The 26,762-nt window shown below is 47.3% G+C and overlaps 2 protein-coding genes across 15 annotated transcripts in view; both read left to right on the forward strand.

Annotated features, from left to right (window-relative positions):
- The window catches only part of RFX8 (regulatory factor X8), a 69,513-nt gene extending 63,255 nt beyond the window's left edge, over positions 1 to 6,258 (forward strand). For 10 of the 11 annotated variants that reach the window (XM_073791017.1, XM_073791020.1, XM_073791016.1 and 7 more), the window contains one exon: positions 686 to 5,786. In XM_073791017.1, the coding sequence (XP_073647118.1) occupies positions 686 to 827 (142 nt within the window). In that variant the 3' untranslated portion in view covers positions 828 to 5,786. The other variant, XM_073791025.1, reaches the window with a different exon arrangement.
- A 2,309-nt stretch (positions 6,259 to 8,567) lies between these two features.
- CREG2 (cellular repressor of E1A stimulated genes 2) overlaps positions 8,568 to 26,762 on the forward strand; it is a 46,132-nt gene continuing 27,937 nt past the window's right edge. For 3 of the 4 annotated variants that reach the window (XR_012325574.1, XR_002175586.3, XM_033838276.2), the window contains exons 1-2: positions 8,568 to 9,565; positions 12,198 to 12,367. Coding sequence is in view for 2 of the 4 variants with exons in the window: in XM_033838276.2 (XP_033694167.1) it covers positions 9,158 to 9,565; positions 12,198 to 12,367 (578 nt within the window). In the remaining 2 variants the exon portion in view is untranslated. The remainder of the gene's footprint in view (positions 9,566 to 12,197; positions 12,368 to 26,762) is intronic. The other variant, XM_004322104.4, reaches the window with a different exon arrangement.

Genomic DNA, 26,762 nt, shown 5'->3' on the forward strand with positions numbered 1-26,762 from the left:
CACATTGCTATGTGGAACCCACTCGTCTTTTTCTCGCCTTTTTATGTAAAATACAACACGCAGAGAACCACACACACACAAAACCATATTAATCTCATTATTACGGCAATATGGTAGTTCATCAAACAGCTGGACCACACCTCACTCTCCTGTCAATGAAAATAATCAATAAACAATCTAAAATAAGAATAGAAAAGGGTTTTATGTGAGCCAGACCGAGGACTAGCCTGGAAGCCAGCTTCCCAGATGACTCTGAGAAACTGCTCCGGAGAGCAGCACAGTTTTATATCTTGTCAAAACAAAGAACATTAAACAAGTCAGGGTTTCATTTCTTCAAGGTTATTATTTAAAAAAAAAAAAAAAAACAGACCAGCACGTACCCAGCAAGTCAGTATGGCCTTGCCACCTGGGAAGGGGGACTTAACCATCAAAGGAGTAACAAGTATCAGGAAGGGAGGCATTTCATCTTTATTTTTAACATGGACATTTTTACTTCTGGTCAGTGTGTCCTTTTCTCTAATAATTAAAGCCAAGGTACAGTGTAAACTTTGATAGGCCACACACAGGCTATTTTAGTTAGCATCAAACTCAAGTTCACTCATGTATAAGCCAGAATGACTTCCCGGTATCTCAATACGTGGACATGTCTTTTGTCACTCCCCTGCCATCGTTGTCGGACGCGCAGGAAACCTCCCCTGGCTTTTGAATTGTGCGTTTTCAGACATCGTGAGCAGAGCAGGAAGCATCCTCTTTTTCTCCATCTCCCGACTGAGCTGGACCAAGAAATGGGTTCTTCGGGGGCACCCGGATTTAACCTTCAGGAATAAGACTTGATAAAGTCCCCACTGCGTGCAGATGGTGGAAAGAGTAAAGCAGCGTCTGTTTTGCCAACTTTCTGGTCCAGTAGAGGGTCTTTCTGGGCCCAGGGGGTCCCATCTGTCACAGCTGTGGTACAGACACAGCACAGGAGAGTCGCGGGGAGGGACAGTCACCACTGAGCCCCCCAGCCCCACGGAGGCGATCAGTCATTTCAGCAGATGTCGTGCGTCCCTGCAAAGTCCCAGGCACCTTCCGGGGCACTGGACACACAGCCGTGGACAGACAGACAGACAGAGCCTCCAGCCCACAAACTCACACACCTATCAGGGCAAGGAATCCCTGCCCCAGGGCTGCCAGATGCCCTTGCAGCGGGTACACAGGACAGGAAGAGTAGACAAGCCCTGTTCTAGACCGTTCTGCAACCACTGGGGCCCTTTGGAGGGTTGTGGCTGTACACAGCCATATATGTGACCCCCATTCGTCAGGAGGCTGTCCCCGCAGATGAAGGTCAGCGCAGAGTTCGCGTGCAGCCACAGGAGGAAAGCCAGCTCTGTGGTTAGTGCTGTCGACTGAAAAACTGCACAGCCTGAAAGGTGAGAGTTGTGTTTTATTCGGTGGACAAACCCGAGGACTAAGGTCCGGGACACAGCATCTCAGATCACTCCGAGGGACGGCTCCGAAGAGGCCAGGTGGGGGCCGGGGTACATAGGAGCCGTTTTTGCAACAAAGACCAGGTAGTCGGAACATCAAAAGATGACTGTTAATTAAAGAAAACCGGACATCTCGAGGTAAAGAGCTTAGCACTTTTCTACGTATGGGAAGACGCAAGAGTCTGGGCTGTCTGGCATCGTTCCTTTGATGTGCTCCTCGGCTATCTGGGGCCAGTATCCTGCGTTTTCTCCTCCCGAGTCTCCTCAGGGTGCACGGCTGGGGGCGGCTGCAGCAGCTCACTGCTAGATGGGGGGCCTCCCGCCCGGATCCTGAGCTCCCTCAGGGCGCACGGTCTCGGGGTGGCTGTCATGTGACGGCTTGGTGGCTGCAACACCCTTTGTTTACTGATATGGCCGGTGGCGTCCTCAGTTCCCAGTGCTTTCCCCTCGGCCTTCTAGGGCCTTCATGTGAAGTCAGAGTATTCACACCACTAGTTTTTCCCCTTCACGTGGACCATGGTTTCACAAAGTTAAACAAGCCAGGAGTTGTTTGTGGGTCAGGCTTATTCCAGACCAGGCCGTGCCTCTCATGGAGCCAGGTTCTCTCACCTGAGATCTAGCAGAGAATAGTGAATATTGTATAAAGCTTTGAAATGGACAGAAAGGGTCAACACACCCTTCTGGTCTTCCGTGGTCTTTTGAGTTATTTTACGAATCTTGTAAGTTGTAGCAGACAGATACTACTGCAGATGATTCTCCTCCACACAGTGCAAACTAGTGCGTCAGCGGGATCAGTTGATAACTGCTCTGAGCACAGAGCTGTGTGGCGTCTGTTTGTAGATTACTGTCAGTGGCATTCCTTGTTGTCTACGTATGTATGTATGTTTAGTGTCTTGAATTCTCTCTCCTTTTTTTTTAAAAAAAATTTATTTATTTATTTTTGGCTGCGTTGGGTTTTCACTGCTGCACCTGGGCTTTCTCTAGTTGCGGCGAGCTGGGGCTACTCTTAGTCGCGGTGCGTGGGCTTCTCATTGCAGTGGCTTCTCTTGTTGCAGAGCACGGGCTCTAGTCGCGTGGGCTTCAGTAGTTGTGGCATGCAGGCTCAGTAGTTGTGGCACACGGGCTTAGTTGCTCCGCGGCATGTGGGATCTTCCCGGACCAGGGCTCAAACCCGTGTCCCCTGCATCGGCAGGTGGATTCTTAACCACTGCACCACCAGGGAAGTCCTGAATTCTCTTTTGAATCAGCTGCAACATCTTACTAGTTCCCTCATTAATTGAGTCCCGTAAAATCTTTAACACACGTTCACTTTGTATCTGTATAAGAGTCGTGGTTTTATCTTCATTAAGTAATTGTCTTTTAACGATTATAATAGGCCAGATTACTGTGTAGCACAGGGAACTCTACTCAGTGCTCTGTGGTGACCTACATGGGAAGGAAATCCAAAAAAGAGGGGATCTGTGTATACGTACAGCTGATTCACTTTGCTGTACAGCAGAAACTAACAAAATGTTGTAAAAAACTATACTCCAATAAAAATTAAAAAGGAAAGAAAAGCATTAATAGCTAAAAAAGAAAAAGAGAGAGAGAGAGAGAGGCAAGGATGGGAATGTTACTTCTTACAAGATTCACAAGCAAGGTGTAATTTGAAACGAGATCCAAAGAAAGTAGGAAGAAGGAGAGGTGTGAGAGTCTTCCAGAAGGGAGGGAGAATGAATCAGAGACATGAAGTAGCCCCTGGGCCCCCGTGATGTTATTGGCCGTGAGTTTAAAATGATTAAGGAATTTAAAATCCTCATTGGTTTCCAGGAATATGGCAAGCAAGTGCAGTTGAACCAACTCATCAGGTGAACACAATACTTGTTAGAAAAACTATAAAATATCTTTAAAGCATCAAAAAGCGGGCAAGGGACTTCCCTGTCAGTCCAGTGTTTAGGACCCCTCGCTTCCACCGCAGGGGGTACGCGTTTGATCCCTGGTGGGGGAACTAAGATCCCGCAGCCAAAAAACGGCCCAAAAAACCAAAACATAAAAAAAAAACAAACAAGCAATATTGTAACAAATTCAATATAGACTTTAAAAATGGTCCCCATCAAAGAAAAAACCTTTAAAACAATAAAAATAAAAGACATAAACACCAAGGCGATGTTTTGCAATCCACACAACTTGGATGACCTCTTAGTAGAGGGCAGTCATCAAATATCACACCTGCCCAGGGTGGGGAGTCCAGTGGCACAGCTCATACACCAGAACACCCAAAGGGCTACGCACTGCAGGTAGGGGTGAGTCAGAAGTCAGGCTGCACTCCTGACCCCTCCTACCTGCCTCCACCCACCCAGGAAACAACAAAGAGACTTGCTGAGTATCTCAGGGTGGGGAGAGCTGTCCTGAGAAATTGTAACCAAGAGCTTGCCCCAGATCAGATTTTAAAAACATTCTTTTGGAGATATACATACCCTAAATTCTTCTCATTTAAAGTGTACAATTTGTTGATGAAAAAATTAATCAGTAGTCCATCTCAGAAAGGAAAATGTTTATTTGAGCCAACCTGAGGATTATTCAGAAAGCTCTGAGAACAGTTCTGCCTTGACCTGTCAGAGGTCAAAGCATAGTTATGTAAGTTTTTGAGGCAAAAGGTTATAGGTCAAATGGCATATTATTGACAGTTTACACCATCCAGATCTACACGGACAAAGTGAAAGGCTGGTCATGGGTCATCCTGGCCCCTTACAAGATTATGAAGGAAGGTTATCTCCTAAGGAGATCTGGGTAACGCAGATACACAGTATACACTATAGAGAAGGCAAACAGGCAAAGAGAAATTTTATAATTAAATTTTCTTGGCTTGCCATAAAACGTGAATTTCATTTCATCAAATTCAGTGATTTTAGCATATCTAGAGAGCTGTGCAACCATGACCTTGATCTAATTTTAGAACATTTTCATCACCTCAGAGAATCCCCCCACACATTCACATTCATTACCTTTTCCGCTTTTTCCTGGCCCCCAGAAACACTCCTTTTATTGAAATGATAATTCCATTGAATGGATATACCACATTTTATTTACCCATTCATCATCTGATGGACACCCAGGTGGTTTTCACTTAATAGAAAACATGAATAAGTTCGTTTCCATTTGAATAATGCCTCTGTAAACATTTGTGTACAAGTTTTTGTGTGGACATATGTTTTCATTTCTCTTAGGTAGATACACCGAGGAGTGGGATAGAGGGATAAATTAGGAGTTTGGGATTGACATATACACACGACTATATTTCAGATAGATAACCAACAGGGACCTACTGTAGAGCACAGGGAATTCTGCTCAATATTCTGTAATAACCTAACTGGGAAAAGAATTTGAAAAAGAATAGGTATATGTATATGTGTACCTGAATCACTGTGCTGTACACCTGAAACTAAGACAACTTTTTAAATCAGCTCTACTCCAATATAAAATAAAAATTTTTTAAGTTGTCTAGAATTATCTGAAAAAAATGTTTTTCAGAATAAATTGGATGTCCTAACAACTTCTAGTGATGACTCATGAGGATTTGTTTTTAATTTTGTTTCTAATCATTATTCACTCAGAGAGACCTGTGTACCCTCTACCCAGTTTCCCCTCTACCCAGTTTCCCCTAATACTTATATCTTAAACAACTGGATTGTAACATCAAGAGCAGGAATTTTCCATTGATGCAATGTATGTGTAGAGTTCTAGCATTTTCTGTCACCTGTGGGTTCATGTAACCACCACCACAGTCAAGATACAGAACTGTTGATCACCACAGAGAGCTCCCTCATGCTATCGCTTTATACAGCCACACACCATCACTAACCCTTAGCAGCAGCTAATGGCTTCCACCCCTATAATTTTGTCATTTTGTGAATGTTATATAAATGAAATCATACAATATGTAACCTCTGAGATTAGCTTTTTTTTTCTCAGCAGGATACTCTTAAGATCCACCCAAGTTGTTGCCTTTATTAATAGTTTGTTTCTTTTTAGCGCCGAGGGGTATTCCGTGGTATGGATACACTGCAGTTTGTTTATTCACGTATTGAGGGACATTTGGGTTGTTTCCACTTTGGGCCTATTATGAATAAAGCTGCTATGAACAACGGTGTCTACAGGTTTTTGTGGGGAACATATGTTTTTATTTCTCGGGGATAAATGCCCAGGAGTGCAATTGCTGGGAAGTATGGTAAGTGTACATTTAGGCCTTTCTTTAACTGCCATCATTTTCCTTTTTGATGCCTAAATTATTCCATCTTTTCCCAGTGGAGGACCTTTCAAGTTGCTTCTTTTGACATGTTTCACTGGTCTTTTCTAGCTGCTGCTGTTGCTGCTTTTTTTGACTGGAGAAGACATCCCAGGCTCCTCTTGCACATTTCCAGCCCCAAACTTTAAATGGTGCTTCGGTACCTTTGACCACGTGCCTCTTATTGTCCTTGACAAGGTATTTGTTCATGGGAAGTGATAGATAAGCAGCAGACCTGCAGTCCGTTTTCTCCCATTACAAGTCAGATCTGCTCGTAAATATACCGAGGACCAATTTCCTGCAGCCAAACCTCATAGTATTTGCCAGTGGGGGAGTCCTTTTCTATAACAGCACACACATGATGGTTCAGGATTGCTTACAATAAACAAATCTGAGATCTATGGGAAATGTTACCAAGCCAAGTAACTGAGCCCCAATTCAGAATAGCTCCTTCTTTGTGAAATCACCTCGTGCCTCATTTAGAGACCTCCTGACGTACTCATATATTGCTAGCAGAACTATAAAATGGTCAAAAATCATTTTGGAAAACAGTTTGTCAGTGTTTTCATCTGCTTGGGCTGTCATAACAAAATATCGTAAACTGGGTGGCTTAAAGAAACAGACATTTATTCCTCACGGTTCTGGAGGCTAGAAGTCCAAGATCAAGGTGCCAGGGGATGGGTTCCTGGTGAGAGCTCTCCTCCTTCTTGCAGACATCTGCCTTCTTGCTGTGTCCTTACATGGGCTTTCCTTGGAGCAGAAACGCAGTGGGGAGGGGGGCGCAGGGACTCTCCCTTTTCTCATAAGGCCATTAATCCCCTCATGACCTAATCTAACCTTACTTACCTTCCAAGAGCCCCATCTCCAAATACTGTCACATTAGGGGTTAGAAGTTCAACATATGAATTTGGGGGGCACAAACATTCAGTCCATAACAGCAAGTTCTGCATAAAATTAAACACATACCTACGCTATGACCCAGTGATTTTATTCCTAGGTATTTACCCAAAGGAAAGAAAACATACATTCACAAAAAGACTTGTAGAAGGATATTTATAGCAATTTCAGTCCTAACAGATAACACCTGAAAACAATACTAATAACCATCATTAGGAGAATGGATAAGCTAATTTCAGTATGTTTATTGTATTCATCTGCTTGGGCTGCCATAACAATAAACTACAGATCTGGTGGCTTAAACAGCAGAAATTTATTTTCTCATAGTTCTAGAGGCTGAGGAGTCCAAGATCAAGGTTCCAGCTGATCCATTTTCTGGTGAGGGCTCTCAAACCTGACATCTCGAAGGCCTGAGAACCAGGGGGACCAATGCAGTGAGTCCAAAGGCTCCAGAACCAGGAGTGTCGATGTCCAAGGGCAGCAGCACATGGATGTCCCGCTTAGGCAGAAAGCAAATTGGTCCTTCCTCTGCCTTTCTGTCCTATTCAGGCCTTCACTGGATCAGATGACGCCCACTGCATTGGTGAGGGTGATCTTTACTCAGTCTGATTCAAATGCTCATCTCTCCCAGAAACACAGACACGCCCAGAAATAACGTTTTACCAGCTATCCGGGCATCCCTTAGCCCAGTCAAGTTAACACATGAAATTAACCATTCAAACAAGCCAAAGACAATCTGTGACATATTTGAACACCCAAAGCCTGGAACATAGGAAATAAAATGAATTCTAATAAATCAATACAAAAAAGTACAGACAACCCAATACAAATGGACAAAAGACATTAACAGGCGTTTCACAAAAGAGGGTATCCAGCTGGCCAATACCTGTATGAAAAGGGGATCAACCACGTGAGCCATTAAACTAAAAATGAGTTCTCACTACTCATCCGCCAGAGTGCCGGGAGGGGGGACAGACAGCCTCGCAGTAATCTGTGTCGCTGAGACTGTGGAGCAACAGGAACCTCCACGCACTGACGGTAGCAATAAATTGGTCCCATCACTGAGGAAATCAGTGTGGTGTTATATAATAAAATGAAACAGACTCGTGCCCCGGAACCCGCAACTCCACTACAAGGTACACACTCGAGAGAGCTCTTGCGTGTGCGCACCTGTACCTGAGCTTGGCATCCTCTCGAGAACTGGGTCTGAGAAGAGGACCTGCCCCTAGCTAGTCATTCTGGGATGCAGTCCTACAGAACCACAGTGGGGGGACTGACTAGAATGACTGGAACACGGAGGATGGAAAGCCATGCTAAGGGTGCGTCACTGGGCTGGTTACCATTGTGAGTAACCGGGGCTCAATCCTGTTGGAGACCCTCCGAGAAATTGTGGAGAGTGGCCTTCGGAATCATCCACTTGTGACTTGGGAGTGGGGAGTATTTATCTTCTGGCTTTTGGACCCATTCGCCAAGGGTCGTGGCCATGGGGGGTTAATGTTCTGCACTCGTGGGTTTTCACATTGCTCAGTGGAACCCTACTTATGTCCCGCGTGGCAGTTGGCACAGAGGCCCTGAGGCAGAAAGCAAGGGACATGCAGACTGGTGAGGTAACCTGCTGCCGTCTGTACCACCATTAGTTGGTTACCACAGCAACAACAGGAGAAAACAGGAGCCCAGAGAAGTGAGACAGAACATAAAGGATACCAACACATCAGAACACAAGACTGTTCATAAAACTTTATTATTGGAAACAAGCCAGCTTCCCATCGATACGAGAATGTGTTTAAGGGCGGTGCGTTCATACAGTCCTCTGCCACACCATCCTGGCCACGTTCTCGCTGGGTACTGCTGACTCCACCTTATTTTCGTGTATGTGTAGTGAGCAATTTGATTCTGCTTTTAGATGAACTGGAAGCAATGCCCTCCTGTCACAGCGAAGTGTAGGACGGTCACGGTCCTTACAGAGCAAGAGGATGGGCTTTGGCCTCAGACGGACTTGGCGCTAATCTTCATCATTCGCTCGGCTTCCTCCGCCATAAAATGATAACCATCCCTACCTTGTGTCTATTTCACAGCACAGAACGCTTACCCCGCACCACACACTGTTCTAAGCCTCTCCAAATATTAACCCGTTCCATCCTCCCATCCCTCACTCCCATGATGTAAATACTGTTTTATGCGTTTCCTAATGAAGGAACCGGGCACAGAGAGCTTACGTAACTCGGCAGGGCCACACAGCTGGTGAGTGGAGGAGTGCGCTGAGCCGGGATTTGAACGCCCCCCTGTCTGGCTGCAGAACCCGTTCCATCCAGCGGGAAAGGCGCATCCCCGGCCCAGCCGCGCAGAGAGGACTGCGCAGCGTGTCTGCCGTGCGTGCGGAGCCCCACCTCCCCACGCGGCGCACGGCTGCGAGGGCGGCCCCGGGGCCCCGCCCCCGGGCGCCTGCGGCGGGGGCAGCGGGTTCTTCTCCCGGTCCGCCGTCGGGGGCCGCTGCCCGCGGTCCCCGGGGCCGGGCGCGCCCCGCAAGATGTGCGGGCGCCGCGGCCGGCAGCCCGGGCCCCGCCTGTGCTGGCTACTGTGCTGCAGCGCCCTGCTGTCCCCGGCCACGGGCTACGTGATCGTGAGCTCCGTGTCCTGGGCCGTCACCAACGAGGTGGACGAGGAGCTAGACAGCGCCTCCACCGAGGAGGCGCTGCCCGCGCTGCTGGAAGACTCGGGCAGCATCTGGCAGCGGAGCTTCCCGGCCTCGGCGCACGAGGAGGAGTCTCACCTGCCGCCCCCGGAGGGCACCGCCCGCGCCAGGCCGCCCCCTGCGCCGCCCGGGATGTTCTCCTACCGGCGCGAGGGCAGCGCGAGGCTGCGCCCGGGCACCGCCCGCTTCCTGGCCCACGCCAGCGCCTGGGGCTGTCTGGCCACCGTGTCCGCCCACGAGAAGGTAAGCCACCCGACCGGGAGCGGCGTGCAGGGAACAGGGAGAGCCTGGGGCCACTCCCGCGCTCGGATCCAGGTCTAGCAGACGTGCGCTGGAGGCTGGATCGGCGTGGACAGCGTGTAATTAATGCAGCCAGATTGTGCTTCGGTTACCCTGGCACCCTGGCAAAGGCAGGAGGGGTGGGGGTTGGTGCTGGGGGAGAGGACGACAAGCAGGCTTCCTGCCAGGTGGATGGGGACCGAAGCGCAGTCGAGAAGCACAGTCTTGAAATGGCCAAAGAGCTGTGCAAATAACCAGCGCCCGACCAGAGACCTGGACAAAAGAAGCCTGAGCCACCTTTGGCATCACCGAGTAGCGCGTCCAGCCCCTGCCCGCCCATAGACCAGAGCTGCCCCATCACTTACTGACCCCGAACCGGGGCTCTGGCGGAAATTTGCATTTTAAAAAATGGAATTCGAGAACTGTTCTGGAAAGGAGATTTATTGTGCAAAGCGTGTAAATGTTGGAGTGACAGCGCTGTCGTCAGCTGCAGCTTTCATCGTTCGTTTCACAGATGTTTTACTCACCTGTTAGACATGATTCCACCTGAAGTGGAAATGCCGTGGATACATGATGAGGATGTAACATCCATACGTGTACACCTTCCAGAAAGCTTTTAGGGCTGTTAAGACCGACGTAAGGGTTTTATTACAGGGCAGTAATTTGAACTCCTATTTATTTCATGCAAAAAAAAATACTGTTTTATGGAGTGTGTAAGTCATTGGCCAGGGGAAAGGTTCTGGGCCCAGCTCTGAGTCTCACCAGCTCAGAGACTGTGGCCAAGTCAATGGGTTCTCCACTTTGCTTTCCTCATCTATGAAATTAAGTGGTGGACTAGGTAGTTTTGAACGTCCTTTTTTGCTTTGAAAAAAAAAATATCTAAATGACAACTTTTTTTTTTTTTTTTTGGCGGTACGCGGGCCTCTCATTGTTGTGGCCTCTCCCGTTGCGGAGCACAGGCTCCGGACGCGCAGGCCCAGCGGCCATGGCTCACGGGCCCAACCGCTCTGCGGCATGTGGGATCTTCCTGGACCGGGGCAAGAACCCGTGTCCCCTGCATCGGCAGGCGTACACTCAACCACTGCGCCACCAGGGAAGCCCGACAACTTTATTTTGATGAGAAATGATCATAAGGTCTTTCACAGCTTCCAAATAGTTCTTCACAGCTATATCTTATACTCCTAAGACATACCTTCGGAAGATATGAAGCTTAAATATGAAGCTGATCTTGGTTTAAAACACAGATCACTTCAAGCAATTAAAACTCTAGTGCCAGTGTATTCAAGGTATTATGACTTTCAACATCCCTTTTCTTAGCTTTGTTAGTAGTTCCCTTTTCCAGTATTGACGTATACTCCAAATGCAATAAATTCAGAGAACATTTACCACGTGCCTGGCACGTGTGCAAGACATGACTCAGTTTGTGAGTGACCAGCTGAGAAACAGGATCTGGGAATGACATATTAGCATTTTGTAGGATTCCTCAACATTGGGTTTTCTAAAAGATTAAAACCACCCCTTATCACAATTCTACACACTGTTGTCATGCGACACTTCAAAGACAAAGGCAGCCCCGAGTTCTGAGCTAAGTAACAATGAGGAACGCTCTGTGAAGGGTAAAGGTCATGATGCTGGACCCAGCAGGGCTTGGGAGAAACCTAAGAAGTATTTGTGTACGTGTCTGAGAATTTCATCTGCTCTACTGGATGATCGTGAGCAAAACATTGGTTTAGCATGTTTATGTGTCTTCCTTGAAGCTAGAAGGATAAGAAACCAAATTCCCATAAGTTGCTGAGTTATCCTATTAAAATATTATTGATTACAATTTTAAAATGTGACTAATAAGTGAGAAAGTGGTGTGACCCTAAAGGAAACAATACCAGAAAGTTCCTGGAGTCCAAAGACCAGGTAAGATGTTAGGTTAAGACTTAGATTCTGGGCTTCCCTGGTGGCGCAGTGGTTGAGAGTCCGCCTGCCGATGCAGGGGACATGGGTTCGTGCCCCGATCCGGGAAGATCCCACATGCCGCGGAGCGGCTGGGCCCATGAGCCATGGCCGCTGGGCCTGCGCGTCCGGAGCCTGTGCTCCGCAATGGGAGAGACCACGACAGTGAGGGGCCCGCGTACCGGAAAAAAAAAAAAAAAAAAAAAAAAAAAGACTTAGATTCTATCCCCAAAGTTGCCAAAAATATGGGGGAGGTGGTGAAGGCAGTGGGGCTCCCAAGGGCTAGCTTGTGAGAAAGGTTTTAGTGACCCTCCACCCTTCCATGATTTTCATTGCCTTTACCCCAAATAACTTTCAGTTTAATAGAGTGTGTTTGCTGTGTACCTGCAGCTTCAAGAATAATCCCCTCACCATCCCTCCTCTACAGATGCCACTGCTAAGCTCCTCTGTAGGAATTCTGGAGCCGTCACTGGGTGATGTGGGCAGGTGGGGAACCACTTTGCTTTGATTCACGACCTGTCAAAACCACGGTGATGCCATGCTGCCCTCGCACCCCCAATGCTATATTTCCTGGTCAGAGACACAGACTGAGCTCCCAGCTCAAGTCAATCCACAACCCTGCATTGAAAAGGCCTTTTTTGGTGTTTGTTAGATCCCAGGACTGCCGTTTGGGAACTGCCTGCCGGTCAGTGACGGCCCCCTCAACAACAGCACGGGGGTTCCTTTCTTCTATGTGACACCCAAGGACCTCCTGGTGGCTGATCTGATGAAGAACCCCACGGCCTCCCTCCTGCTGCCGGAATCTGAAGGAGAGTTCTGCAGGTAGGCAAGGGCCCGGCCTCCCCCATCCAGGTGCTCTGCACGAGGCAGGGAGGCTGTGGCTTTTTTTTTTTTTTAATTAATTAATTAATTTGTTTTTGGCTGTGTTGGGTCTTCGTTTCTGTGCGAGGGCTTTCTCTAGTTGTGGCAAGCGGGGGCCCCTCTTCATCGCGGTGCGCGGGCCTCTCACTATCGCGGCCTCTCCCGTTGCGGAGCACAGGCTCCAGACGCGCAGGCTCAGTAATTGTGGCTCACGGGCCCAGTTGCTCCGCGGCATGTGGGATCTTCCCAGACCAGGGCTCGAACCCGTGTCCCCTGCATCGGCAGGTAGATTCTCAACCACTGCGCCACCAGGGAAGCCCGAGGCTGTGGCTTTAACGGGGCCCTGAGATGCAAAGCATTGTCTTTGCCACTTGGCTAGGGGGCAGGTTCTGGGCCTGGCTCTGGGTCTCACCAGCACCGAGACTGTGGCTAAGTCACTGGGTTCTCCACATTGCTTTCCTCATCTATGAAATTAAGTGGTGGACTAGGTAGTTTTGAAGGTTCTTTTTTGCTTTGAAAAAAATTATTGAAATGACGACTTTATTCTGATAAAGTGATCTTAACTTCTTATGTGGCTTCCAAATGGTTTTTCACAGTTATATCTTAGGCTCCTAAGACACATCTCCAGAAGATACAAAACTTAAATATGAAGCTGATCTTGGTTTAGAATACAAGTCATTGCAAACAATTAAAAGCCTAGAGCCAATGTGTTCCAGATACATTGGCAACGTATGTTGTAGAAATGTATTTTCACGTGGAAAGAGTATATATAGCCGTGGAATCAGATCAATAGAATTCTACCACTCACCAAGCTGTGTGATTGGGGGCAAGTTATTGAACCTTTGGAGCCTCCGTTTCCTCATCTGTAAAATGGGAATAGTAGTTTCTACCTCCTAGGGTGATGGAGAGAGTTGGAAAGATTTGCAGCGTCTTGCACAACACTGCATGGAGAAATGGCAGCTCTCTTTGTTACGGCAACGGTGGGGGTGGGGGAGGGGAGGGGAGGGGAGTGAAGGAAGAGCCAGTGGTTTGTCTCCAAGGCACATGCAGCATAGAATACACTTATTGTTTTGCAAATTAATTTCTACCTGCCCCAGTGAGGTGTGTGCAATAAAGACCCAGGGTCCCTTAAATCACTTTCTCAAAAACTCTCTCAAGGAAAGGACAGTTGGGCAAAAATGGAACACTGTATCCAACACCTTTGTCTGAAATCAGAATGTGGAGCTTGAGGTCCAATCCTGCCGCTGCCGTGTCTGCGCCGAGCTTGGGGAGGGTGGGGGGCGGGACGCCCGTGGGAGGGCACCCATGCAGTAGCAGCAGAGGCAGCGGGGGACCTTGGGCAAGTCCCTTCACCTGTAATGTAGTGATGCTTTTAGACCTGGGATAAGATACCCCCAGCTCCAAAATGCTATGACTCTTTATGCAAAATATGAAAAACACATTCAGCAAACAAATGTGTCAGTTCTTTGAGGAGGGGAAGTGGTAATAATCAAAGCAACAATGCACCATAAAATGCAGCCTGGATAGGACCCTGTCGCTTACCCCTGGGAGCTGGTGGGAGATCCATCCATCAGGGTGGAGGCAGTTCAGCTGACCCAGTGCCCTATCGGGGCTGGCAGGAAGCCAGGAAAAGGAGTGCCTCCTCTTTTCATGGAATAGTCTCCTTGTTCTTGACTATTTCATGGAATAGTCTCAACAAGCTTGCTGTTACTAGAAGTATATTCCCAGGTACCTTTCTAGACGTCTGAGGTGTTCCTCATTCAGGCAGCCTAAAGGCAGCCATTGTGCAGGGCACGTTGATCGCAGACCCCAGAGCACACCTGTCCCTGGAGGTGGGCACAGAATAGAGCAGAGGACGTACCGCAGCACTCAGGTTGTGGAGGGAATTGTCTCCTGGAAGGTCCCGGGCAGCCGTCAGCAGGAGCTTGGGGCCGTGAGAAATCCAGCTTAGAGAGGCCCTCTCTGGGGGCTGGGGCTGGGCACGCTTGGGGCCATGTGTGCGGACCCTCTTCGCAGCAGGTCGCGCTTGGAGTTGCAGACCTCCGTGCAGCACACCAGGGTACCTGGATGAGGCAACTCACGGCCGGAGGGGACCACCCAGCCCCACCCCACCCCCCAGGGCCAAGGCCACCAGTATCCCAGACCCTTGTAACTCTGGCCTGGAGGAGGAGGGATGAGCCACCACCCACTGGTACCCCTCTGTCTAAGCCCTCACGTGAAACTCTACTCCCTCGCACTGTGCCAGCTTCTGAAGTCTTAAAATACAATGTAAATAAATATCTACACAGTTAACTGTGGCCTTAGTAAGCATCGCGCCTCAAAGCAGGGATTGTCAGACAATGAGGCTCGTTGTCCCCCCGGGTCCACTACTTTCCAGGACCTGCTTCAGCCCAGGTGTGATTCATCTGCGTGAAACTCACATTCCAAGTGCAGCATCACCCTGTAGGTTTTGCCTCCAGAATCTTGGTAATGTTGAGCAGAGACTTAACAAGTCAAAGGCGGGCAAAGAGCAGAGCCCTGAATTGAACAGCGCTCCTCGGGCCACGGGAGCGTAAAGAAGCATCAGGTGGAAACGTCCGTGGCTAAGAACGTCCCTGACAAGCACCTGCGTGAAGTTCAAGGGGCCGCCTGCAAGGCTGCAGGAAGCTGCCCCTCCTGCCTGATCCCGGCCTGCAGAGATTCCCACGGAGCAGGGAGAGCCAGAAAAGCACCCACTTCTCACGGTGATGACGGTAAATCCAGGACACCTGATCCTTTGACCTTTGGAAAGCATGAGAATCGCCTCCGTTCCGTGAAGCAGGTGTTCTTGTGAACTGCAAACTTTCAGCAGCATTTTTACCCTCAGATCTGGTGCATTCTGTGCGCTCATGTCCCTCTGCCTGTCTGTGCACTGGGGTGGAGGTGGATTTTCCCTAAGCGGGAAGACAAAGCCAGGACCCGGCCTGTCTACACGATGCCTCCTGAGACTCCTGTAGGCCTGGGGGGCCATGTTTGTCTGAGGAGCCCTTAGAGCCTGAACCATAAACCAAGGTCGGACAGAGAGGGAGCAGCGTGGCCACTGATGCTCTGAGAGGAGGAAAGAGGTGCCTTCCCAGCCGTTTCCTGCAGGGTCCACTGGGCATCTCAGCTGCAGGCCTGCCTCTGCATCCAGCAGGGTTAGCCCTGGTTCCTGCAGAGTCTGGACTGGGGCAGTCTGGTGAGCTCGACCTCCACCGACAGGACATAGCTTGAGAAGGAAGCCGTCCAACAAACAGAAGCGAATGTAAGTCTGATTCCACTGCAAGGGCAGGCTGAGCTGGCCCTCTGTACTTCAGAGCTCCGTTGGGTGTACAGGACAATTGTATGTATAATGTGTATGTGTTTAATAAGCAGATGGGTGGACAAGACAGAGGGAGAGAGGGAGAGAGAGGGATGATGATAGATAGATAGATGGGTGTGTGTGTCTTCACATACTCAACTATTATCTGTTCTGGGAACATATACTACGGTTGCCCCCAACTGGTCTCCCCAGTTCACGCTCTCTCACCTTGATTTCATCCTCAATCCAATATCTGAAGTAATATTTCAAAACCCATATAAGACCCTGGGATTCTCCTGCTTAAACTCTTTCACTAGGAGAAATAGCAAACTCCTGAATGTGGCCTAGGAGGCCCTGCCTGGAGGACACCTGCCTCCCTCTCGGAATAAATAATAGTGGCTAATCCTTTGCTGATTGACTTAGTATGTGACTTATACCCTAGTTTTATTAAATGGAGAGATTTAACCTGAACACTTGTAATCTAAACTGATGTATGTGTCTGGAATACAGCTAAGAAATGCTTTTTAAAAAAATTGAGATATAATTGATGTATAACGTTGTACATGGTGTTAATTTGATACATGTGTGTATTGCAATGTGGTTATCCCTGAAGTCTTAGCCAACGTCTCTGTCACGTCACATAATTATCATTTCTTTTTTGGGGTGAGAACATTTAAGATCTAGTCTTTCAGCAACTTTGAAGTTTATAATACAGTATTGGGGGCTTTTTTGTTGGGTTTTGTTGTTGTTGTTTTTTTAAATTTTATTTTTTTTGGCTGCGTTGGGTCTCAGTTGCGACACACGGGATCGTAGCTGCTGCGCTCGGGCTTCTCTTTAGTTGTGGTGTGCGGATTTTCTCTTCTCTAGTTGAGGCACGTGAGCTCAATAGCTGTGGCACCCGGGCTTAGTTGCCCAGCGGCACGTGGGATCTTAGTTGCTTGACCGGGGATCCAACCCACGTCCTCTGCATTGGAAGGCGGATTCTTTACCACTGGACCACCAGGGAAGTCCCTGTAACACAGTACTGTTGAATATACTCTCTGTGTTGTGCATCAGATCTCCAGGACTTATTCGTCTTCTAACTGCGCGTTTGTGCATTTTGACCAACATCTCCCCAGTTCCCGAACCCCCAGGCACTGGTAACCTGGTAACCATTAAATCTCTGTTTCTATGAGTCTGGCTTTTTTAGTTTCCACATATAAGGGATATCGTGCAGTATTTGTCTTTGTCTGATTTATCTCAGCATAATGTCCTCAGAGTCCATCCATGTATTGCAAACGGCATTATCTCACCCTTTCTTATGGCTGAGTAGTATTCAATGGTATATACAGGTACCACACCTTCTTTATCCATTCATCTGTTGATGGACATTTAGGTTGTTTCCACATCTAGGCTATTGTAAATAGTGCTGCTATGAACATTGGGGTGCATGTATCTTTTCGAATTAGAGTTTTCATCTTTTCTGGATATATGCCCAGGAGTGGGATTGCTGGATCATATGGTAGCTCTATTTTTAGTTTTTTAAGGAACATCCATACTGTTCTCTATAGTGGCTATACCAATTTACATTCCCACCAACAGTGTAGGAAGGTTCCCTTTTCTCCACACCCTCTCCAGCATTTATTACTTGTAGACGTTTTGACGATGGCCATTCTAACCAGTGTGAGGCGATACCTCATTGTAGTTTTGATTTGCATTTCTCTAGTAGTTAGCGATGTTGAGCATCTTTTCGTGTACCTGTTGGCCATATGTATGTCTTCTTTGGAGAAATGTCTATTCAGATCTTCTGCCCAGTTTTTGATTGGGTTGTTTATTCTTTTGATATTGAGTTGTATGAGCTGTTTGTATATTTTGGATATTAACCCCTTGTCAGTCGCATCATTTGCACATATTTTCTCCCAGTCCATAGGTTGTCTTTTTGTTTTGTTGATTGTTTCCTTTGCTGTACAAAAGCTTTTAAGTTTGATTACGTCCCATTTGTTTACGTTTGCTTTTATTTCTTTTGCCTTTGGAGACTGATCTAAGAAAATATGCCTATGATTTATGTCTGAGAATGCTTTACCTATGTTCTCTTCTAGGAGTTTTATTTAGGTCTTTAAACCATTTTGAGTTTAGTTTTGTGTATGGTGTGTGCGGGTGTTCTAACTCCATTGATTTGTGTGTAGCTGTCCAGCTTTTCCCAACACCATTTGTTGAAGAGACTGTCTTTCCTCCATTGTTGTTCTTGCCTTCTTTGTCGAAGGTTAATTGGCCATAGGTGTGTGGGCTTATTTCTGGGCTCTCGATTCTGTTCCATTGATCTACTTGTCCATTTTGGGGGGGCACAGTCGTCTTGACTCCCATCTCAGGACATATTGAATTAGGTGCTTTACCCTGTCCTTCTTCCTAGAGGAGAAAATTTGGAAAATGAATCAGACAGGATGATAAGTAGAGAATGACTTTCAGTACTGAAAAAGGACAGAGTAACCAAGGAAAGTTTCTGGAGTATCTTACCTATTCAGCACCTCGCTTTGTGCTGGAGAGGGAAGGGGAAATCTGCGGGCCTTCTGGCTTCATGGGTAGCTGGAGTCAAGATAGTCCGAGAGTGGAAAAGACAGAATAAGTGAGAACAGCGTCTAGATTGCTACAGGGAGGCTATAAAGAGCAAACTGTCACAAATTAGAGTAGTAGAGTGACTTTCAATTCCATGGAGACAGAGTGAGGGTGACATACCATAATGATCTGGACAGCCTTGCCCCTCCCCCAGCCCAAAGATGAGAACCACTTGGGGGACGAGGCTTCATAGTTTGAAGGAGCTCGGAGGTGAGTTCTGACACTTCTTTAGGTTGGTTAGGACGTGGGGTGGGTCTGATAGGCGTTTCCTGGGTTTCCAGTGAAGGCTGCTGAGAACTGCGTCCAGCCCCCGGATGACTCACATCATTTATAAAACAAAGTCAAGTTACAGTCTGAGAATGGTAGGAAGGGAAGTGGCTTTTCCACCTCATCATTCATTACATCCATCCAAACCAGAACCTACAAACATGTCTTGCCTAATTATTGTTCGTTTGTTTACAGTTTGTTTTATTCACTTATTCCGTTTACCCCTTTGTGCTGTGATTTCTTCATTTAATTCATTCGATGAATTAGGGATGTGAATCTGTTTCCTAGCTCAGGTGAAGATGACGAGTTGAGAATAAGATTCCAGTTTGCAAAATTCACCAGCAATCAGCAACCTCTTCTTTCCCATTTCCTCTCCCTTCAACACATCAGCCTGTACAGATGCTCCTGGGACTCAGTGAATTTATGCTCAGACCGGGGGCCCAGTTGTATGGAGGTTCACTAAAAATTGACTTGACAAAGAAAGCCCACTTGAGAAATTTCTCTTCCATTACAACGTCTTTCCTTCCCGAGCACGCAGGCCTGAATGCCGTGGGCCTACGTTTTGCATCTTCTTAGCCAAAGCAAAGCAAGCCCTCGGGACCAGAATGAACCGCATTCTGCTGGCATAGGCTCATCTTTCGTGTTGAAGATCTGGAAATAAATGGAATCCGGAGGCTTTTCCTAAAATGAAAAAATGTTTTCATTTGATAGTTTGGACAAATGCTAGGTTTCTAGAAAGACAGAGTTGATTATCAAGAAAGGAAGATCTGAAGACGCTTTTTTTCCTTTTCCCCAAAAGGCTTTTAACAACAGGTGGTCGTGGCCATTGCCATGGGTCACAGCCCCTTTCCTGTCCCAGGCCGAAAGCATCCCTGCCCAAACAGTGGTCAGAGCTCTAACTGACCAGGCCTCTGTGATTTGGCATCAGAGGAGATGCTAACATTCTAGTTTTTTAAAGGTATCTAGTTCCTGAAGGAGGGGTGCCAGACCATGACTAGATTGAAGCCCTGTGGGCATATTGGACCAAGAATGGGAGCCTTTCAGAATGATGACCCATAAGGGGTGCCTATTACAGAGGCAATTCAGCGCTGCAGAATCACACATCAATAGGTGTTGCTCACATACAGTTTCGGGAATGTGCTTGAGCATAGATTCCTGCCCTAGCCTATGAGCAGGTTCTGCATTTTATAGGCATGTTGACAGGAGAAGAAACTGCTTTGGTGAAACAGCATAAATAAGAGGGGGCTGTTGGTGGGCGGGTGGACCTGCCTTTATGTGCCGCTATGTGCCGTGGGCACCAGATGAACACTTTGCACAGACAACCAAATTGTATGCACTGCGTTTAATCCTTTTTTTCTGTGCTGAAAATAAAAAGAGATTCCAGAAATCTAAATGCCCGTTAGCCATCTCTATGTTTTTAACTGTTTTTGTCAGAAGAAAAGATATTGTTGAATGATAGCTGAAAGCCTCAGCCCAGCCTAATTCCAAACGCAGGCTCTGCGAGTTGCTGCCTAGAACTGCGGAGAGGGCGCGCTTCCATGGTTCTTTAGATGAGCCCCGTCAGATGAGCTCACAGAATAAGCCTGTGCTTACAGCCTTCTAATAGCCAAGATGTGTCTCACGTCCACCTGGGACACGACGAGCATTTCAAAGTACAGGGCCCAGCCCTAATCAGATAAAGACGCTGAGTTCCAGTTCTCTTCTCTGAATTGTGTTCATTCCCCTTGAAGGCAACATATAAATCTTCTAAATAAATTGCTCTCTGGCCAGATTCATGTCACCTCTTCTCCTATGCCCACACATTCCTGTAATCAGAAAGTTAACGTTAGCTCAAGTAACTTTTATTTATTTGTTTGTTTGTTTTATTTTATTTATTTATTTTTGGCTGTGTTGGGTTTTTGTTGCTGCGTGCGGGCTTTCTCTAGTTGCGACGGGGGCTACTCTTTGTTGCGGTGCGCAGACTTCTCATTGCAGTGGCTTCTCCTGTCGTGGAGCATGGGATCTAGACACACGGGCTTCAGTAGTTGTGGCACGTGGGCTTAGTTGCTCCGGGGCATGTGGGATCTTCCCAGACCAGGGCTTGGACCCGTGTCCCCTGCATTGGCAGGCGGATTCTTAACCACTGTGCCACCAGGGAAGCCCTCAAGTAGCTTTTAAAAGAGCTGTCTGGGGACTTCCCTGGCGGTGCGTGTTCGAGCCCTGGTCCGGGAAGATCCCACATGCCCCAGAGCAACTAAGCCCGTGCGCCACAACTACTGAGCCTGCACTCTAGAGCCTGCGAGCCACAACTACTGAGCCTGCGTGCCACAAATACTGAGCCCACGTGCCACAACTACTGAAGCCCGTGCACCTAGAGCCCGTGCTCCGGAACAAGAGAAGCCACTGCGATGAGAAGCCCGTGCACGCAACGAAGAGTAGCCCCTGCTCGCCACAACTAGAGAAAGCCCAGGTGCAGCAACAAAGACCCAGTGCAGCCAAAAATAAATAAATAAATAAATAAAATTTAAAATAAAATAAAAGAGCTGTCTGGGAGGAGTCAGAGAACCCCACAGAGAGAAAGCTTAGTGAGCAGATGTTTGAGTATTCTCTTCCTTCTTCTACTCATTTCTCTGGCCAGCCCACCTAGCAACCTGCAACCACTTCTCTCTCCCTTATTTTGTTTCAGCTCCATGAATTTTTGTCCCCATGGTTCCCAGGGGATCCATTTCCTGAAGCCACTGATGATTCCAGTTTCTCTGTCCTTATGTTACCATTTTCCTGCATCTTCCAGCTACTTCTTGCCATCCGGTTCACAACCATTCTACTTACCTGTTAGACATGATTCCACTGTGAGCTGAAATGACATGAATTGACAATGAGGTTGTAGGTCCCATACATATACACCCGCCAGAACGCTTTTAGAGTTGTTAAGGCAGATGTAAGCATCTTATTACAAGGCCCCTAGCCTCTGGCAGTCACCAATTTATCTTCTGTCTCCGTGGACTTGCCTATCCTGGACATTTCCTATAAATGGAATCATATAATATGTGGCTTTTTAAACTTAACTATAGTTGATTTACAATATTGTGTTAGTTGCAGGTGTACATCTTCAGGTTTTCCATTATAGGTTATTATTAAGATACTGAATACAGTTCCCCGTGCAGTACAGTAAATCCTTGTTGCTTACCTGTTTTATATGTAGTGGTGTGTATCTGTTAATACCATACTCCTAATTTATCCCTCCCCTTCCCTTTCCTTTTTGGTAACCATAAGTTTGTTTTCTACGTCTGTGAGTCTGTTTCTGTTTTGTAAATAAGTTGTATTTTGGGGGGGGATTCCACATGTAAGTGATGTCATATAATATTTGTCTTTCTCTGTCTGACTTCACTTAGTATGATAATCTCTAGATCCGTCCATGTTGCTGCAAATGGCAATATTTCATTCCTTTTTTTACGGCTGAGTGATGGTTCATTGTATATGTGTACCACATCTTCTTTATCCATTCATCTGTTGATGGACACAAGTTACTTCCATGTCCTGGCTATTGTAAATAGTCTGCTATGAACATTGGTGTGTATTATGTGGGTTTTGTGACTACTTTCTTTCACTTAGCACAGTGTTTTCTGGGTTCGTTATGTTGTAACATGTATCAGTACTTCATTCGTTTTTCTAGACAAATACTATTCCATTGTACGAATATGCCACATCTTCTTTATCCAGCCATCAGTTGATGGAAATTTGTTTCCACATTTTGGCTGTTACAATGCGGCTGTGAGTATTTGTGTGTAAGTTCTGTATGGACATATGTTTTCCATTCTCTTTGGTATATATCTAGGTGTGGAATTGCTGGATCACATGGTAACTGTGTTTAACGTTTTGCAGAACTGTCTTCCTCAGTGGCTGCGCCGCTTTACATTCCCACCAGCAATGTATGAGGGCTCCAGCTCGTCCACATTCTCGCCAACACTTGTTATTGTCTGCCTTTTTTTTTTTTTTTTTTTTTTTTGCAGTACTCAGGCCTCTCACGTTGTGGCCTCTCCCATTGCGGAGCACAGGCTCCAGACGCGCAGGCTCAGTAGCCATGGCTCATGGGCCCAGCCGCTCCGATGCATGTGGGATCTTCCTGGGCCGGGGCACGAACCCGTGTCCCCTGCATCGGCAGGTGGACTCTCAACCACTGCGCCACCAGGGAAGCCCTTGCCTGCCTTTCTTATTATAGCTATCCTAATGGGTGCAAAGTGGTGTCGCACTGTGGTTTTGTTATGCATTTCCCTGATGACTAATGATGCTGAGTGTCTTCTTATGTGTTTATTGGCTATTTGTAAATCTTCTTTGGAGAACTGTCTATTCAAAGCCTTTACCTATTTTTAAATTGGATTATTTGTCCTTTTATATTAGATTGTAAGAGTTCTTTATGCATTCTGGATATGACCCTTATCAGACATATAATCTGCAAGTATTTTCCTAATGCATTTTTATCTAATTTTCTCTTCTTTTGTCATTGGAAGAAACAGAAAAACTAAAGATTCAATATGACATTCCAATTGTACATATTCTTGATCAATGTCCTTTTGCTTCTTCCTTTTTTTTTTTTCTTTCCCTAACTTTTAAATTTGGGCTTTTTTTAAAAAAAAAAAAAGATTTTTTTAAAATTGAAGTATCTTTTGCTTCTATAAGCTGGGCCTTCCCCATGAGAAAAACACACAATTGAAGTAACTTTCCTGAGATAATACAGAAGTGTACCTAAATTATCCAGTGTGTAGAAATACTAAGAAAATGTCTGACCAAGGAAAGAAAAAGATTTTAATTAATCGGCTTACGAAGGGATTTGAGAAGGAAAGCTGATACTCTAATAACGTAAAGACAAAGTAGGAGATACTGATAATGAATTCAATTGAACATTAATGGAATTAGGCATCCTTTGTACAAAGGAACATACTAAATGTGGCATTGAGAATGAGAATTTATCCTTCCAATGATATTCATTGAGCACTTCACTAATGCCAGGCGTGCATAGGTAAGACCTAAGAGACACAGGCTCCTCCCTGCTTACTTGTCATCAGTCATTTGAATCCAGAGAGTGAGATCTAACACATGACCACATATATAAAGGGCCCCCCTTTGTTAAAACCATGCCCTTCCACAACAGGGGAGGAGTAGAATTCCACATTGTAGCTGTGGTTTCCACCAGCTCAGCATCTTTTCTTCCTGTCTGTCCATCCACTTCTCCATCCTTTCCGTTTCATCCAACTCAACCTGACTTGGCCTTCAAATGTAAGATACTAACCTCCTGAAAGTTCCTTCCATTCTTTACTGCTCTATTCCCATCTTAAGGCTGTGTTCAAATTTTCTAGTCCCAGTAATTGTTCCCCAGGATGCATTTCATTTTCTGTCTGACTTTCTTTCTTTTCACTCGTGAGGACTGCCTGGGTCTCAGTCCCTGGGCCCAGACCCAGACCCCTCCCTCCGAGAAGACCACTCGGCCCCCTTAGTCTGCCAGGACAGGGGGTGTTTGCACGCACACCCGGCCCCTTGCTGATCCTGCTTCACTCGCTTCCTTTCCGCCTTTTTCTCCTGGTTGACTGAGCTGCAGGCAAATGTGACTCATGCAGCAGCAAAGCTTTCCCTGGAAAATGGGACAAGACTCCAGTGTACTTAGAAGTGCTTTCAGCCTGGCAGAGCCCTGTCCATCCACTCCTGCCTTTCATTCTCCAGGTTAGGAAACTGAGGGCCTGAAAGCTGGAAGACAGACGAATGGATGATACGGTATTCAGTTTCCGTAGCATCCCCTGTCTCCACTGCACCATCTCTGCAGCTGGCTCTCCTCCTGGCCCAGCACCCCCTGCCACCCGGCTTCTGCTCTCCCTGTCGACCCCGTCTTTCCTTTCAAGTGAATGAAGTGGTCCAGCACCAGGCAGCTTCCCCTCTTCTAGTTCATCGTTTGCTGCACACCTCTCAGCAAGGTGGACAATAGGATTGTGGAAAAGAACAACTGAACCTTCAGTGCAGGGATGGGGACGCTAGGTAATGTGTGTGTTACACGTTAGACTAGAGAGACAGCCCCTGGAGGTGCCGTGATGCGGGATAAGGAAGAAAGCTGAGCGCACTCTGAGGCTTCCTGACTCTGTGGGGGCTGCTGTCCTCTTTCTTTCTTTCTTTTTCTTTTTTTTTTTTTTTGGCTGTGCCTCACGGCATGCGGGATCTTAGTTCCCGGATCAGGGATCAAATCCATGTCCCCAGCAGTGGAAGTGCAGAGTCTCAACCAGTGACCCACCAGGGAATTCCCTGCTGTGCTATTTCAACATCGTCCAGGCTGAGGCCAGGGGGACCGTGGTGGAGTTAAGATTCTCAGGTGGCCGCAGCTGAGCACTGCGCCCTGCCGGCCAGGGCGGGGTCTCAGCTGAGCCGGCAGATGGCAGAGGGAGCTTGGCTGGATCACGGAAGTGGTTGATTCTGACCAGGTTGGATTCTGGAACCCTCTGGCCTGCAAACATGACTGAGGTTTCATTCTGGACCACTTTGGCCTAGGAACATGAGTTAGGTTTGATTTTGGAACCCTGTGGCCCGGGAACGTGACTGAGGTTTGCATGTGGAACCCTCTGGCCTGGGAACAGGACCAGGTTTGAATTTGGAACTGCCTGGCAGGCTGCAGGGTAACTAAGCCATGCTTGGGGAGCAGCCTGAGACCAGGAGAGACGCCAGGTGTGCTTGTAAAATGCAGACTCCTGGGCTCCAGCTGTCTCTGATGAAGGGAGCTTAGAATCCACATCTTCACAGAACCACTCAGGAATTCTTAACACATACTTAAATTTGATTGCTCCAATATTAGAAGAAAGCTTCTGATTTGAGGTTCATCGATTTGACTCCTAAACCCACCAAGTGATACCTACCTGGGCGCTTCCCTGGTGGTGCTGTGCCGTTAAGAGTCCGTGCTCCTAATGCAGGGGCCCCAGGTTCGATCCCTGGTCAGGGGACTGTTATAGATCCCACATGCCTCAACTAAAGATCCTGCAGGTGGCAACGAAGATCCCGCGTGCCGCAACTGAGACCCAGCGCAGCCAAATAAATGAATGAATGAATGAATGAATAAAAATACGTGACTGCCCTGAACAACCTACTTAACTTATCTAGGCCTCAATTTCCTTAACCCTAAAATGGGAACAACAGTACTCCCGTGTGCTGTGGGAATGAAATGTTTCAGTGAGTGTAAAGTTTCCAGTGCGTGGTCAGTACTAATAAGTGGTAGCTATCGTCATGAGCAGCTGTTTCCTCTGTGCAGGAGTCGGGGTGACAGAGATGGGCAGAGGAGGAGAACATTGACCGTGCCCTGTCTCCACTGCATCCCTCAGAGGCATAAGAGCAATCGTGTAGCTGGTACTACTTCTGTGCCAAGCACTGTTCTAAGCAACAGAGACGTATAACCCGTGTGACCCTTTCAAGATGCTCACGAGAGAGGTGCTATTGTTAGCCCCTTTTTACAGATGAGGAAACTGAGGCCCAGAGAGAATGAGCGACTTGGACAAGGGCCCACAGTCCAAGTTCTAATGGGGGCTGAGATTCAATCCCAGACACCTGGGCTGCTCAGCCCTGCTGCTCCGCCCTACCCCCTGCCCCCTCACAGCAGCTGCCGCCTGAAAGCAGGGAACCTCCCCACCTACCTCTCAGAGAGAACTGAGTCAGAAGCTGCAAAATCTACAAAAATACAGAAATGTTGTCTGTTTTAAGTTGTTCAAATATAACTTCCATCGTGTGAGTTGCACTGAGATAGAAGCAAGACACGAAATCTGTTTTAAATTCATACAGGTGCAGGCTGCCCGCCTGTTGCAATGGAACATCCGTTTCAGCATCTACTGTGCAGTGAACTGTGCTGTTAGGCACAGAGATGACAGGTAATAGTACCCCCCACGCCTTCGAGAGGAGGAAAAGGTTGCAAGACACACGTGGAAATCCTTCTAGAACAAGCTGAGCGTGGTAAATCCTCCAGGAGACACTGGCCTGGAAATGGTTGATGGAGAGAGTCTCTCATGAAGGAGGCTTGGCGTCTTCACTCTCTCTGCTCTCCCTGCTGTACCCCATCCGCTCCCAAACACTGCATTTACATGCCAGTGACTCCCAAACTTATATTCCCATCTGAGACCTCCCATTTGAGTTCCAGACCCCAACTCCAGCTGCTTCCTGGACATCTCCACTTGGACATCTCAAGGACCCCTCGAGCTCAGC

The sequence above is a fragment of the Tursiops truncatus genome, chromosome 14 (assembly GCF_011762595.2).
Source record: "Tursiops truncatus isolate mTurTru1 chromosome 14, mTurTru1.mat.Y, whole genome shotgun sequence".
NCBI lineage: Eukaryota > Metazoa > Chordata > Mammalia > Artiodactyla > Delphinidae > Tursiops > Tursiops truncatus.